Consider the following 16,831-nt stretch of genomic DNA (forward strand, 5'->3'; position numbering starts at 1 on the left):
TACATTTTCTTTAGGAGCAAAATTCTGCTCTCAGTTCTATCAAATGCAATTTAATGTGTCTGCACTGGCAGCTACACCTATGTAACTGGGAGCAAATTGGATCCACTCTATGGTCTGATCCCTGGACCCAGTAAAACTATTTTGCACCATAAAGCCCCCTTAAAACTGGCACACACAGATAACTGGGGCTTCCTCTGTCCTAGCTGGGTATTCCCCTAGTGCAGAGCTGTCATTGCTGCCTCTGCACCTCTTCCTGCCCCCAGGCATAGCATGCTCTGGTCACGTTTCCTCCCCAGCAGAAAATCTTAGTCTAAATCAGAATCACTTGAATACACTGGGACTACCCTCCTGGGTGCCAAACCATCCCCCAGATGCCCTCGTGGTAGGGGGCGAAAAAGGTGAGTACACCCAGTTTATTTAATTAGTCTTTATTTAGACTGTAACATCTGGACAGGGACCTTGTTTAATTTGTATTGTAGAGCACCAAGAACAAATTTGGGCAGTGTACAAACAATAAATGGTGGTGGTTGTTATTATCATCATCACTAGCTGGGCCATAGAACAGTGGGCATGGGTAGTGGGTGAACCTCAATATTCCCCCAGCCCTGCCCCTTCTGCGCGAGGCCCTGTCCCAGCGCCACCAGAGGAGCCCCGGCTCACCCCTTCCAGCCGCCCCATGCCAGCCTGCCCTAACCCAGCCAGCCCAAGCCGCCTCTGGCTGAGACCCTGACAGCTTTAGGGAAGAAAGGGAGCAAGGGTGGGGCCTCGGGCCAGAACATGGGTGGGGTCACTGCCTGGGTTGGGGAGGCTTAGAACCCCCAGCCTGCAATACCCACCGCCCATCACAGTGGGCCTGATTTCACTTGCACACAAATATAAATCAACAGTCAATCCATTGAAGTCTCTGGGAAAGATCTTCTGAAGGACATAACTGATCTCAAATCCTTGATAATTCTTGGTGTGCTAAATTCTTGGTTCTTGATCAGATTAGTGCAAATAAAGCATAAAAATATGTTTAGAATTTGCACACAATGCTGCACACCTTCAACCATACAGCAGTGTTACATGTTAAATATTGATTCTAAAATCTGTATCTTCGAAACGTACCTTAAGAGGGATTGTAAAATCCCCTTCTTTAGTCTCCTTCAGGCCAAGTGGTATCAGGGGAATGCTAAAAGTCTCTCTGTGGCAAAAGAAAAGACAAACAGAAATTTAACTCCTTATTTTCTATTGTTCTGTTGGCAAAATTACCTGTGTTGTTCCATGTGACCATAGAGAGAAGGAGCTGTGTCTCTTGATGACAGCATATGTAACATGCACCTTTTTATTTGCACTAGGAGGCTTTCAGCATTTCAGATTTGTGTAACGCTCCCTTTACACAAACTGTTCTGTCCTACACAAGTTATTTTCTGTATTTAAAAAAATATATTATTATTATAAAACCCAAACATGAATGCTCCTATTTCAGGAATGACAGAAGTGAAGTAAACAGCTGCAGTGTAAGAGATTTTATCAGGAGACTCCAATAACTTTTTTTGTGGACAGGGGGAGCTCTTGATTCCCCAAGAGTTTATTCTGCCTTCAAGTCTCAATTACAATTATAGTGTACAATTACTCCTTCTAGCCACCAGGGGCCTCTGTGATGTGAGTAAGGAGTGAAGGAAAATTGTCTGGTCTCTTCTTCCTTTTTCTATCTCCCCTGCTTGCCCAGCCAGAATGAGACACTGGGGGAGGAGGAGGCAGACGCCAGCTGCATTTGGCAATGTGGTGAGCCAGACGCTGGGGAATAGGCATAGGGATGGAAGCTCAAAGGGAAAGTGTCTGAAGAGCATGAGAGTTGCCCTTGAGCTGTTGTTCCCCCAGAGGAAGAGGGGGCCAAGGAAACAGAAAGTGGGGACTGACAGATCACGTGTCTGTATTAGTTTGGATCAAACTTTCCACATCTGGATAAACCACATGTGCAGAAACCAGCTGCTGCAGGGAGACATACACAGGTAAGTGCTATGATAATTCCATATGCTTCAATATTCTAGTATTCCAACAATGTTTGATATATATAAATTGTCTCTAGCACATTGGAAAGTAAGGCCTGAGCTCACTGATTTTGATATAAGTGGAGCCTGATAGTAAAAAGTTTGAGAACCACTGCATCATGTGTATTTAACTTTTAGAAAATGTTAGGGTGGGGGAAGAATTCAACCCTGGGAAGGATCTCCAGGGAGAGTGAAGTGAGGAGGTAAAAGATGGCAATGTTAAAAAAAACAAAAACAAAAAACCCTTGATCCTCAAGGAAAATAAAACTCTTGATCAACTCTTGATCACATTATAAGAGTAATCTTATTGTTTGCTAGTGGGACTACCCATATGAATAAGGAGATCATGAGCATTTGGTCCCAACTGTGAAATCTGACTGTACCACTCTTTTCCTAAGCAAAATGTCCCATTTCAAACAGAGATGTCAGGATTTCTTCCAGCTATTATTTACAATGTGTTGAGTGGGAAAGATGGAGTAGTGTCTGTTTAAAAAAAAAAAGTGTCCTTGGCAGCTGGATATGTTTATCTGATATTTTCTTTTTCCAGCAGATACTTAACTGACTTTCTAATAATTGTTCATAGTGACCTATTTTCACTATGAAATACTGTGGGAGTGATTCACTCACAGACTGCTGCCAGCAGAACCTGGGATGCATGTCCCTGGTGGTGAAAAGTCTGCCAGGGGAGCAGCAGTGCAATCTACTCACAACTCCAGCTTAGCATAAGAAGGTCCCTAGAGCTGGCTGGCGCAATCCAGAAAGTAGGCAGAGCCAGTTGAGGAGGAGAAGAGCCAGGGCCCCAAGGAGCAGTGCTTATTCAGCTCACCTACAGGGCATCTGTTATTTCAATGCTTTTACAGCAGTTACCTTTGAAAAATAATCTGATAAAAGCCAAGGTACTAAAAATACTACACATTGATTTAATATGTTCTTTCATGATCCATCTTCATTAAGCAGCTAAGCTTGTGTACAATTTCCATGGACACCTGTGTTTCTGCCAATTCTAAGATGAATGCAAAGACATTCAGTATCTATTTTTAGCTACTGAAGTGCCAAACCCAGAGATTAAGTAATAGACTTCTCTAGTCTTATATACTGGGTGTGTAACACTCAGTTTTGAAAAACATCCTTTGACCACGCCATAAGGATTGGCCCACAGGCACACTAGCAGTATTTTTATGGCTACAGGGGTATTATCATGTACATGCTCAGGGAAAACTCTCCTCCCACCTCCTGAATAAGTGTATAATATTCAATAGGAAGACAAAAGAAACAAGTGGTATTTGCATTTTCAGGAGTCCTGTCTCCACCTCAGAAACTTTCTGGGCCAAATTTTGCCCTCAGCTTTTACTGTGAGGGTTGCACAGGTATGACAGCTGGGAGAATATGGCCCTCTGTTTAGAAGCAGATCTGCTTGACAGGTTTACCTGTCTTCTCTCACTTTCTGGTGTCTAAAAAAGTGTCAAAAAGTGCCCAAAGTTGTATCCATTCTTCAAGGATGGTCTTACCAGAGTTGTATAAAGACACATTATTATATCCTTTGATCAACAGGAGATCCCTGTCAACTGGCAAACATATGGTTCACATCATGCCTAAAACAGGAGAGAAGGGCATATAGCCCTCCTAAGAAGTACAGCTCTCTGAGAGCTCTGCTCTCTCTCTCTGTAGCAGTCACAGCGGGGAGACGGGTTGTCACTGAGGTAGTAATATGCCTATACCCCCCGTTTCCCCTATATGGCTTCCCTCTTCTTAGCACTATTTGGGACTTTCCCCTTTTCTCTGCACTACGTAAATGGAGGGGAGTATACGGTCTATAGATATGGAGAAAGAGTGCCACTCTTTGACACAGAAAATATTGATGTATCCTTTATGCAGACTTGGTTAAACTATACATAACATAATACCTGCTGTTTCGGGTTCTTTATTATATAAACAACATTGGAAATGTAGGAAATAGTTCAAAGGAGGTCAACTAAAATGACAGTCACAAGGGCCACAGTTCCAATACTCTCCAGCCACAAGATCTTCACCAAAACCTGGGTCTTCACCTAAGTTCCCTGTAAGTTGTGCGGCCAGAAGCGGGGACTTGCTGCGGCCAGGGGAGGGGCACCCCCCGCAACCCCCAGCCTGCCACAGAAGGGGCGCCCCTCCTCCAGCCCCAATTTAGCCTGCAGCCCGGACCTGTCATGGCCAGGGCAACATGGCTGGATCAGGCCCAGCCTCAGGTGCAGCCTGGGCAACAAGGCCCGGACCAGCCCTGGAGTGGCCCGGCCCCAGCCACAGCCAGGGAAGCACAGCCCAGACCAGCCTTGGAGTGGCCCGGACCCAGCCTATCCTGCAGCCCCAGCTCCAGAGCTCCAGTGGCAGGGAGAGGCACTTTTCCACCCCAGCCTAGATGCTGTTGCAGGGAGAGAGTGCTAGGGGGAGCCTTTTCTCCCCACCGTAGCCCCGGAGTACCCTCCTGCACCCCAAACCCTTCATCTCCGGTCCCACCCCAGAGCCCATGCCCCCAGCCGGAGCCTACACACCCCTGCACCCTACCCCTCTGCCCCAGCCGTGAGCTCCTCATCCCTGACCCCATCCCAGAGCCTGCTTCCCCCGCCAGAGCCCTCACACCCCTGCACCTCAAACCTCTGCCCCAGCCCTGAGCCTCCTCCCCTACTCCAAACCCCTTATCCCCCCCACCACCACATGAATTTTGTTATATGCACCAATATGAAGGTGATGTGTCACACAACAAAATTCATTCTGCACATGGGTGGGAAAAATTAGAGGTAACACTGGTCTTCACCATCAAAGAGCAGAATGTTTTAAATTATTTTCTCAAGGACTTGTAGGGAGGTTGGAGAGGTGGGGTATGTGCTTCTGGAGACTGTCACAAACCTGCTCCCTCTTCTGTCACTATCATCTTCCCTACTGCACTCCCTGTGCATGTTTGAGAGGTGGAAAAAATCTGAACAAAACATTTTCCCCTCAGAAAATGAGATTTGTGTGAAAATTTTCTATGGGAAACTTGATTTTGGCAGAATTTTCCTTTGGGAAAAACAAAATGTTTCATTTCACATCAGGACAATATTAATCTTTGTGTCCGCCTGAGTTGCTGCGGTGTCTAATGGGAGCTGCCCCCATTTTCCTCTATTGCAGGGTTTCTCAAACAGGGGTCGCTGCTTGTGTAGGGAAAGCCCCTGGTGGGCCAGCTGGTGTATTTACCTGCCCCGTCCGCAGGTCCGGCCGATCACGGCTCCCACTGGCCACGGATCCCTGCTCCAGGCCAATGGGAGCTGCTGGAAGTGGCGCGGGCTGAGGGACTTACTGGCAACCCTGTTTGAGAAAACTTGCTCTATGGGCCTTGCTCCCCTACTCTGTACCTGGGGCTTAACCTCTGCAGTGCCTCATGCACCGTAGTGGCAGCTTAGCTACAAGGGAGAGACTGTGATGCATCATGTGAGATGTAGTCAGGCCTGGAGCATGGTCCATATTGGAGAATGGAGGCATGAGGGATCTTGAACTATAACTCCCATAAGGTACTGCAGCAGCTCAGGTGAGTGCACAAAGAGCGACTAATATACAGACTATGTGGTCAGGCTGTTGATTAACAAAGTATATTCTCCTTCTATCATGTTCTTTGTTCACTATTTTTTCATGTAATTACTGACCAGCATTCACACTCATCCAGCACCAGTTTCATTTCCAGTTGGTAAACAAAAGATGGGTTGATAATAGAATAGATTTTCACTTACTCTGTATTCTGATAAACTTCCACTGAGATATTAAGTCCTTCTAATTCCTCCTTTAAGATTTGTAGGTCTGAGTTTACAAAACTCAGTTCAAGAAGTGCCTGCTCTCGCACTTTGTTGTTGGTGGTTGCTCTGCAAAGAGAAAGAGATATGCACCTCTGTGACTTCCCAGAGAACAGGCTCTATATTGTACACCAGCTTTGTTGAGCCCCCTTACTGGCATTCCCATCATTTTTAAGATTTTTTTTTCTTAAGAGATGATATGAGAACTCAAGTTTCAGAATTTACTTAGTTTGCTGCCAAGATAGAACTTGGAATAGGTTTCAGATACAAAACAGCATGCAGACACTTAACAGGTTTACTATGTGCTGATCTTTTTGGACTGATTTTAAGATTTAACTTTGAAGACAAAGTAACAGTGAAACAGAAGGGTTTACATCTTAATTATATTCTGATAATAAAAATCTGAGTTGATTACAGGGTTTTATACTAAAATGAGCTGTAAAGAAAAAAGTACATGTCTAACTTTGGTTAAACCCCCTCCCCCATGCCCTTACGGTCACTGGACAATTCATTAATCATCTGGTATGATTACTGTTAGTATTATTTTCTTTAAAAACAAAAAACAGACACTTTTCTCCTCACAAGTAGAATTTCCCTTTAGTTCTGTTTTCCTGATGTGTCTGGATAATCATTTTCTTCCATTTGCAATTCATGTATAGGTGTAGCACCTTTTATACCCTTAGCATAATAGATCTGTCTTGAAATGTAGCCCCTAAAGCATTTCTGCATGTTTCTATTTGGAGTATTTCTGGGTGTCGCTATATTAACACCTGCTTCTAGCATGAATAATCATATAAGCAACCCAATACTGTGTGGTACCTAGAAATCTCATGTTATTTATCATAAATGCTGTTTTAAGATAAACAACTGGCTGGCAACACAAAAATCCATTAAAAAGTTAAGATTGAACAATTGCTTATTTGCTTATGGATTGATTCTCTGAACTTTGGTCCATATAACCAAATAGTCAACAGCCCTATAGAATTATTAGTTAACAAGATCAGTATTTGCTATATAAACATTCCAACTTAGATTAGGACACACCTGCTAACCCATAATTCTCTGTGGAAGTATAAGTCTCATTATTTTACTTGTGTTTCAGCCAGTAATAAAGGAACCAGCATTTCCAGTTTTTCCTCAAACTACGTTAAGAGAGGCTCTCTGTGGACAAAAGACTGGCTTGCTGCTTCTGGAGTCTGCTGAAATGCAAATAAAATCTCAATCTTTGATTTAATTTCTTTTCACTTGAGGAGTACTTTGAGTTAGTCCAACTATGTGAACTATCACCCAGCGGCATACCTAGAAATGAGTCTGAAACACAGTTTGCCCTGGGAGCAGTTGTTTACCTCACAGCACCTACAAAGGACATACATTTAAATAGTCTAATTGAATATGTTCTGATACAATTTGATTTTAGAGATGTACTTGGACTTTAATTACATGGCACACACACACCAGAATTAGGTCCGATCCTACACTCCTTACGTAGCCAGAGCTCCTACTGAAGTCAGCAGCAGTTGCATTTTCAAAAAGTAGACAATGATTTTGGGTGACTGTTTTTGGCATCCCATGTCTTCTGAAAATTAGCCCCAAGTTGGGCACCCAGAAATTAACACAACCAAATACAGTGGCTGTTTTTAAAAACATTGGCCTAAGAGTTCTGCTTGGGTAAGGAATGCAGGCCCAGGTCCTTTTTGAGTAAGATTTCAATTACTCATGTTAATAAATATGAGAGATGTTACTTTGAAATCAGCATTAACAACAATTTAACACATCTTAATTTAGAAAAGAAATGTGGCAAATTTGTAACTTTTATTTAAATGACTCTTCAAATTATAAGGCTGGTTATTAAGCAATAGAATTAAGAGAAATTAAGCAATCCGATTCCATGGTGAAGAAGAGGGTGGTATAAGAAAGTGGATGAAAACTCATACCCTAAGTTCCCTCTAAGCTGTGTGGCCATGTAGCAGCCTATTAAGTGCCGTGCCTGCGGTGAGGAGAGATGCCTCTCCCCCAGCCTGGCCCGGCCCTGCTGCAGCCAGGGGAGAGGCGCCCTTTCCCCAGTCCCGGCCCAGACCTGCTGGAGCTGGGGAAGAAGCGCCTATCCCGTGGCCCTGGCCTCGGAGCTGCTGTGGTGGGGAGAGGCGCTTCTCCCCCCCCCCCAGGCCAGGTGCTTCTGCGGCGAGAGAGAGCTGGGGGAAGTTCTCTCTCCCCGCCATAGCACCGGGGCAGCCTGTACCCTAAACCCCTCATCCCTGGCCCCACCCCAAATGCCTCACCCCCCTGTACCCCAACCCTCTGCCCCAGCCCTGAACCTCTCAGCCTCAGCCCAAAACCAGAGTCTGCACCCCCAGCCGGAGCCCTCATCCCCCCCCCACACCCTAACCCTCTGCCTCAGCCCTGAGCCTCTCATCCCTAGCCCCACCCCCGAGTCTGTACCCCCAGCCAGAGCCCTCACACCACCCCCCCGCACCCTAATCCCTTGCCCCAGCTCTGAGCCCTCTCCCACACTCCAAACCCCTCGGCCCCACCCCCGCTACATGAATTTTGTTATGTGCACCAATAACATAACCTCCTGCACATAAAATTCATTCTGCACGTGCGTGGAAAAAATTAGAGGGAACCCTGCTCAGACCCACCAGAGTATTTGAAAGGTGTGTTTCCCCTCATTTTACAATCACTTTTCCTCGTTGTTTTTTAGTAACTCTTCTTTGCAGTGTTGTTGTAGCCATATTGGTCCAAGGATATTAGAGAGATAAGGTGGGTGAGGTAATATCTTTTATTGAACTTCTATATCTTTTTATTGGACTTCTATATCTTTTTATTGGACTTCTGTTGCTGAAAGAGGCACGTTTTCAAGCTACACAGAGCTCTTAACACTTGTAAGCTTAAAACTTAAAAATCACTTGCTCCATTGTTTCACTGCCTGTGCTGTTAATTTGTTGCTGTGAGACTGCATTAGGAGTGAGGCTGGACTTCTAGCACTGTGTTTCTCTTATCATTTGGCTTTGGAAGAAAGAGATTCGAAGATTTACATGGCGTTTCAAAACCTGTACCAAAAAAAAGCAGGTGAAATGGTGGGCCAGCCTGTCAGTATTGACTGTGTCCCCTTTAGATTTGAATCTTCACCAAGGATTCTTTATAGATAAAATGTCCATTTTATATCTTTTTCTGGAAATTCAGCAGAAAAGTAAACAGGAAACTATATTTTAATTATTCTGCCGAATGTCTCTATCAGGGTAACTGATCCCAGATTCTTTTCTTTAATAAAACTCTTTTCAAATACATTTAGAAACAGTCACTTCTGTAGGCAGCAGAAAATAGCCAGCATGGCTGCCACCCCATGGGTGCATCACAGGCCTCCTGAGCTCCATAGTGAATGCAGGTTTTTCCTGTTGTAAGGGGGAATAATGTCCTTTCTGGGATCCACAGTCATCCTCTTCTCAGAAGAAGAAGCGGCCACCATTCCACCTGATCAACATAGTGAGTCCCCTGAAGCCCTAATTTGAGACAGATTTACTCCTGGCTCGTTGAGTGTCAGCCACCCGCCGGGTTGTTTTAAAGGAGATGCAACCCAAAGTGAATAGGGGGGTTAGCCAAGGAGATGTAGAGAGGTGCCAGGAAGCCAAAAGGTTAATATTTCCCTCCATCTAAGAACAAACATTTGTGATATTCCCTTATACACCATGAAGTGACTGCATTTCAATGAAGATATTTGTACGTACACATAACACAGACCCCGATTTTCTGTGGGCGGGATTGAACCTGGGACCTCTGGAGCTAAATGCATGAGCCTCTACTGCAGTGGTTCCCAGACTTGTTCTGCCACTTGTGCACGGAAAGCCCCTTGATGGGCGGAGCTGGTTTGTGTATCTGCTGTGTCCGCAGGTTCTGCTGATCGTGGCTCCCAATGGCCTTGGTTCGCTGCTCCAGGCCAAAGAGAGCTGCGGGCCGAGGGACGTACTGGCCGCTGCATCCAGTAGCAACCATTGGCCTGGAGCAGCGAACCACAGCCACTGGGAGCCACAATCAGCTGAACCTGCAGATGCAGCAGGTACACAAATCAGCCCAGCCCACCAGGGGCTTTCCCTGCACAAACAGCAGAACAAGTTTGGGAACCACTGCTCTACTGCATGAGCTAAAAGTCACATGGCTCTTAGCTGAGGCTGTAGCAGACTCATTAATCTCTAAGTGGTCTCAGTGCCACTAGAGGGGACAGAACACCACACTCAGGAGCTGTGCAGGTTACATATAACATGTAAAGTCAGAAAGCCCCATTCTGAAACTCAGTGCCCTTACCTCAGTGGCCTATACAACAGCTCTTTGGTGAGCATGAAACAGAGAGATCTACAAATTTTAAGCAAAATAAATAGCCAAAAAATATCTCTATGGCAAGATGAGCACCAAAATAAAAGTCAATCACTGAGAGGCAAAAAATCCCCAACTAGTGTAAATTGTCTAGCTCCATGAAAGTCATAGGAGTTAGGATGATTTACATCAGCTAAGAATATGCCCCTGAGTGTCTGTCACTTCCAACATCTGAGGGGTAAGGCAGGTGTGCAGGCAAGTGGGAATCTAGTCAAAGAAGTCATGCTTAAGAAAAGTGTTTTTGTTTTTTTTCCAGAGAGACTGGTTATCTGTTTATTATAAAATAAAAAACAGGAAATTATCTACATGATGGAAAAAGATTTCAGCACTTTAGTGGAATGGACAACTTCATGATACTGCAGCCATTTGAGAAATTTAGTCCACATACTTTCCAAGAATGTCACCATCTCTAAATAAGTAATACTCCTTGTCTTCCAGTACTACTTTAGTACGCCATATTCTGGTAGCAGAATCTTCTCACCAACTTTAACACTAACTGGCTGAATCTCTCCACTCTTTCCTTTGGATCCCGATCCAACTGCCACTACTTTGCTTGTAGCACTTTTCCTTGAGATTTATCTGGAAGCATGATGCCTCCTTTGGTTACAGTCTCAGCCGCACATCTTTCAACCAGAACACGGTCAAATGGGAAGAAACTTCCTAAATGCTTTCCCTGCCATGGCGCGCCGAGTCCCTCCGCTCACCGCCCTGTGACTTACATGAGTAATTTTCTCTGAAGAAATCACATTGACTGAATTCTTGCTCTTGTACACTGAAAACTCTCCACAAACCCACAGATTCTCCAGTCATGGCAGATTAAAGACACCATATGAAGCAGTTTTAAATACCAAGCAGAAATCCACATCCACAAATAACAGGAGGGAGAGCTGTTGGGTGGAAATTAGCAACTAAGTGGTAAGGGTTAGATCAGGGGTTCTTAAACTTTTGTACTGGTGACTCCTTTCACACAGCAAGCCTCTGAATGTGATCCCCCTTATACATTAAAAACACTTTTTTATATATTTAACACCATTATAAATGCTGGAGGCAAAGCAGGGTTTGGGGTGGAGGGTGACAGCTCGCGACCCCCCATGTAATAACCTCGCAACCCCCTGAGGGGTCCCGACGCCCAGTTTGAGAGCCCCTGGATTAGATGGTCCTTATTGTGGGACAATATAAGGCTTATACTGCAAGGCAGATATAGGTAGGGGTCTACATAAATGGTTTGTTTGTTTTTTCATTTTTTAATATATAAAAAAGCCTTCTAACAGCAGGCAAATGAAAGAGAAATCCCCTCTCCACCACAGACCAGCTATGGGGTTTCCCCATAAACACTGCAAGGTCAGATTTTTAAGATAAATAACTCAGAGAACTAAAGAATACCAAAGTGGAAAGACAGAATCTCAAAAGGCAAGTGCACAAAAGGAAGGAAGTTCATGCTTTACAGATGTGAAGTTGGGAGATTGTTTTAGTTCTGTGGCAACCTGACACTTCACTCTAGATAGCACGCAGGGTTTCACACAAACCAGGGGAAGCCCAGAGATCATTTTATGCCATCAAGATAGGAAGCGTTTTTTCCTTTCAGAATCAGAAACTGGCATTACAGACAAGTGAGCCTGTATAGCACCTGCAAAAACTCCAGGAGTGGATTAAGTCTGTAATGGGGTACAATTTTTAAAGGCTCCTATTGATTTTCCTAAGTCCAATTTTCAAAAGCCACTTAGACTCTTAGGAGTCTAAGGCCTGGTCTACACTAGGAAATTAGGTTGGTATAACTATGTTACTCAGGGGTGTGAAAAATCCACTCCTCTGAGTGACACAGTTAAACCAACCTAACCTCCAGTATAGACAGCACTAGGTCAGAGGGAGGATTCTCCTGTTAACTTAGCTACTGCCTCTTGGGAGGTGGAGTACCTACATCAATGGGAGAACCCCTCCTGACGGCATAGATAGCATCTTCACTCAAGTGTTGCAGCAGTGCACCTGTACCGCTGGAGTGGTTTATATGCAGACAAGCCCTTACTCTCATTGAAAGTCAGTGGGACTTAAGCTCCTAAACAGCTAAGTGACTTCTGAAAACAGGACTTAGGTAAGTCATTCAGGCACTTTTGAAAATTTTACCATGGAGCCCAGGTCCAGGAACATTATTCCTTCAACCTTCAAAAAAAATCTGGCCCACTGCGTCATCTAGCCTGCTGACCAAGTCAGTCACATGCCTCTCAGATGCAGTCTATTCCACCCTCTTCTTTCAGGTCATGTCATAATGAAGCCTAAGGAATTAAAAGGGGCACAATGGACATAGGTCCTGCATGAGCAACAGCTAGCAGCAATCAGCCATATGCCACACTGCCTGCTGCTCACTAACTCACTATTCTGCTGGTGAGACCCTCTGCGAGTGGGCCACAGATCTGAAGGATCTTGGGAAGATCTGTTTTGTGGGAATCACACTCTTAAAGACAATTAATATTCAGAAAAATGTTCATTTATTTCCTTTACAAGTAGGCATCATGCTAACAACCACTATCTAACGAAAGACTCCAGGAAAAACTGAATTAGGATAATTTCAACAGTCTTCAAACGGAGTCATTTAAGAACTTGAGTCTAGTGCAATGCCCTTTTTCTGCAATACAGTGGCTTTCAAAATGCACTTTGAAAACATAAAAACATAATACAGTAACTCCTCACTTAAAGTTTTCCCAGTTAACATTGTTTCATTGCTGATAAATTAGGGAACATGCTTGTTTAAAGTTGTGCAATACTCCCTTATAAGATCGTTTGGCAGCCACCTGCTTTGTCCACTGCTTGCAGAGAGAGCAGCCCATTGGAGCTAGCTGGTGGGGGCTTGGAACCAGGATGGACCGGCAGCCCCCATCAGCTCCCTGCTTCTCTACGTTCCCTGTGCGGCAACCACCATAGCCGGCAGTTCAGCTGTCCCTTCCCACACTGCCATGTGCTATTCCTGCCCTCTGCCTTGAAGCTGCTCCCGGGAGCCTCTTGCTTGCTGTCCGGGGGGCGGGAAGAGGGGGACTAATGTCAGGGTGTCCCCCTCCCCCCTGCTCCTGCACCCCACTTACTCCATCTCCATGGGGAAAGGGGAGGGGAGGACACAACATGAAAGGGTTCAGGATGGAGGGAGCTTCCTGGAAGCAGCTGCTGTCTCAACTTTCTGATCTACTTAAAAAGGCAGCGTACTTAGAGTGTGGTCAGCCTACTTAAAGGGGCAATCTCTCTCTCTCACACAGGGTGTGTGTCTCTGTCTGCCGTGCTGTCTCCCCTCCCTCTATTCGTGCTGCCTTGTAGAGTGCCAGGCTACATTAACAACAATGTGTTAACCCTTGAGGGCTCAGCCAAAAGCTAGTTCATCATTTAGCAGTAAGGCATTCCCTGGGAAATATCTCACCCTCTTCCACCCTCTGACTTCACCACCTCAACCAAGCTTCACAATCATCATCGCTGTGTACAGTATTAAATTGTTTGTTTAAAACTTATAGAGTGTGTGTGTGTGTGTGTGTGTGTAATATATATATAAAAAAAAATAAAATATAGTCTTCTGTCTAGTGAAAAAAATTTCCCTGGAACCTAACCCTATTTACATTAATTCTTATGGGGAAATTGGATTTGCTTAACATCATTTCACTTAAAGTTGCATTTTTCAGGAACATAACTACAACGTTAAGCGAGGAGTTACTGTATAACAGTTAATGACTTTATAGAGATGGGGCATTACATAAGGCTGTTAGCAGAACATCCAGCTGAGTTTATTCAGCAAATTAAGGGAGCAGCGAGGCAGCTATCTGAGAACTGAAGGACACCTCTGCTGAAAGAACAAAAAACATTTTGTTGCTTTAGACCAGGGGTTGGCAACCTTTTGGAAGTGGTGTGCCGAGTCTTCATTTATTCACTCTAATTTAAGATTTCGCGTGCCAGTAATACATTTAACAGTTTTTAGAAGGTCTCTTGCTATAAGTCTATAATATATAACTAAACTATTGTTGTATGTAAAGTAAATAGGTTTTTTAAATGTTTAAGATGCTTCATTTAAAATTAAATGAAAATTAAGAGTCCCCTGGACTGGTGGCCAGGACCCAGGCAGTGTGAGTGCCACCGAAAATCAGTTTGTGTGCCACCTTCAGCATGCATGCCACAGGTTGCCTACCCCTGCTTTAGACAGAAAAGAGTGATGGAAACATACCGTAAAAGATTTTCAGCACCAGTTCTCAACCTTACTGCTTTCAGGATCTGCTGGTTTAGGGCAGCTCTTTGATTTTGCAGTTTGCTTCGGCCAGTCTCAGCCAAAGGGTTACATCCCTAGAATAAAGGAAGCAAATTATTTTTAAGAAGCTTACAACAGGACCGAAAGAAAAAAGTGAATAGCATTGATTTCAAAGACATGGATATGAAAATCTTAACCGATAAAGCATGACACGTAAAGCCATTTGATTAAAGAGTGTTCTTTATTTTAAACCTAAGAAAATTTATTCCCAAATTTAAAAAAGGAAAAAAAAACCTCAGCTCAGGCTGACGATTTCTCAGTTACCCTGCAGTAAATTTACAGTTACTTCCTTGATGTCAATGGAGTTTGTGTGAATCTTGAGCAACTACACTGAGGTCCATAGAGTTACTCCAAAGTTACACAACAGTGTGCCTGAGAGAAGAGATGTTGTATTGTCATGATAAAAATCCTAATATGATGGTAAAAGGAATGAAAAGTCACAGATCCTGGCCAGGGTTTTTTAATTAAAATCAATTGTTTTTTAAAAGAACAAAAGTGATTTTTAAGGGTAACTGAAAAGGCCTGAGATTCTTCAGTTTAACTTATTCCCTAGTCTCCTCTGTCTAGAGGTCTAAGCCCTAGTTTCAGGCAGAACACTGTGCACAAGCGTCTACCAAATACACGTAGCAAGGATGCCCAGCTCTTGAAATCTACCTTGTAGAATTCCACACTACTATCTTCTTTCCATACAAAATACCAAAAATGTGCACCATAAAACACTGGATTTTATAATTTGCTTCATATGTACATGTCTCCAGTACTAAGTGTGATGGTTTGTCATCATACTAACTTCTGTTCTTTTCATGGAAGTGATTTAATAGCATGAGCTGGCCATATGATGTTTGTTTATGGAGATACTAGCTAGCTCAGCATCAAATGACACTTGAAAAATTGGCTACCATATGGAATGACAGGCCCAATTTTGTGAGAACTGAGTGCTTTCAACAGCTCACAAGATCTGGCCCTTATAAAAGTGTATAGAATAACTGCCTTCAATGTTATTTGTCCAGCCAGGAATATCTACAATTTTTGTATGTGCTCTGCATATGAGTATAAAGCAGACCCTAAGACAACACAAATAGTATATGGTTAAGACTGAGCCATTCTGATTTTTGTGGTCACTGATAAAATGAAACTGTTATGGATGGATAAGTACTTTTTTCTGAAGTTTACACGGCTTTTCTAAGGAGGCAGAAGTAAAGCTGTTTGAGTGCCTTGTTTGAGAAGTGCAACCTTATCTATGGATTTCTTGGGTTTCTAATTATTTTTTTTCATATGTTCTTGAACAGTAATATGCACTCACACCACTGATACACGCATGCAATCTTAACTACTTGATTTTGAAACAAGTAGGGGCAACACTTAGCACAATGTAACCTAACCCAAGCATACCTATTTAATATTTCTTAGGTGTCTTGTCTTCACAACTTGTTCAGCATTTATTGGATCAAGGCCTATGTTATGATTTCATCTAGCCTATTATAATTAATTTAAAAGTCCTCATTGCAATATTTAAGTTTGAAAAGTTTGCATTTTACACGGTATCTACTAAGTAGGTAAAGTAGCAGCAGAACAGGTGTAACCATCTACAGCAGCACAAAGGTTGCCAGATTGCTTGAAAAACATGTCAAGTTACATTACTCTCTAGTTACTGATGAGCTTCAGCACTGAAGCCAATTATAGTGGAGGCCTGAAATTCAAAGTTTTGGTGCATAGTAAATGTCCTTCTTTGTCAAGTATAGTGGGGGATTTACTGGAGAAAGCAGCCATATGTAGCAGACTCGTGCATTAATTTAAGGACAGTAGAATAGTTATCTCGGGCATGAAGATGCTCAAATGTAAAATTCCAGTTCTAGAGAATTTTATACTGTTTTATATGCATACAGAGATATCTGTGGAGGGTTCTTATGCTCATAGACTTTAAGGTCAGAGGGACCATCATGATCATCTAGTGTGACATCCTGCACATTGCTGACTACAGAACCTCACCCATCCATTCCTAAACATAACATATACCCAACAGGATGGCATGGTATCCCTTTCAGTCCTATGATTCTATGTCTAAATGGTTCCCTGATCTCCTTGCTGCTGATCTACCCTTAGCCTGCTGTGCTGTCCCCTCTCCTCTTGTACTGCCTATATTCCATTTTGTATTATATAATCCCTGCCTCTGCTATAGCTGCTCATCATCATAAAATAAATCAATTGGAATATAAATATTGTACTTACTTCTCAGTGTATAGTATATATAACAGTATAAGCAAGTCATTGTATGAAATTTTAGTTTTAATGACTTCACTAGTGCTTTTTATGTAGCCTGTTGTAAAAGTAGGCAAATATCTCAGAGTTGATGCACC

General features: G+C 43.4%; 1 protein-coding gene and 1 pseudogene across 1 annotated transcript in view; both read right to left on the reverse strand.

Moving 5' to 3' along the window:
- Positions 1-16,831, reverse strand: part of RHPN2 (rhophilin Rho GTPase binding protein 2) — a 48,174-nt gene that overhangs the window by 16,167 nt on the left and 15,176 nt on the right. Inside the window, exons 2-4 of the mRNA XM_030581858.1 lie at positions 14,394-14,509; positions 5,774-5,902; positions 1,108-1,183 (exon numbers count right to left, since the gene is read on the reverse strand). Of these exons, the coding sequence (XP_030437718.1) occupies positions 1,108-1,183; positions 5,774-5,902; positions 14,394-14,509 (321 nt within the window). The remainder of the gene's footprint in view (positions 1-1,107; positions 1,184-5,773; positions 5,903-14,393; positions 14,510-16,831) is intronic.
- LOC115660431 lies at positions 10,443-11,074 on the reverse strand (annotated as a pseudogene).

Source organism: Gopherus evgoodei, chromosome 12 (genome assembly GCF_007399415.2).
Source record: "Gopherus evgoodei ecotype Sinaloan lineage chromosome 12, rGopEvg1_v1.p, whole genome shotgun sequence".
In the NCBI taxonomy this organism is placed as follows: Eukaryota; Metazoa; Chordata; order Testudines; family Testudinidae; genus Gopherus; species Gopherus evgoodei.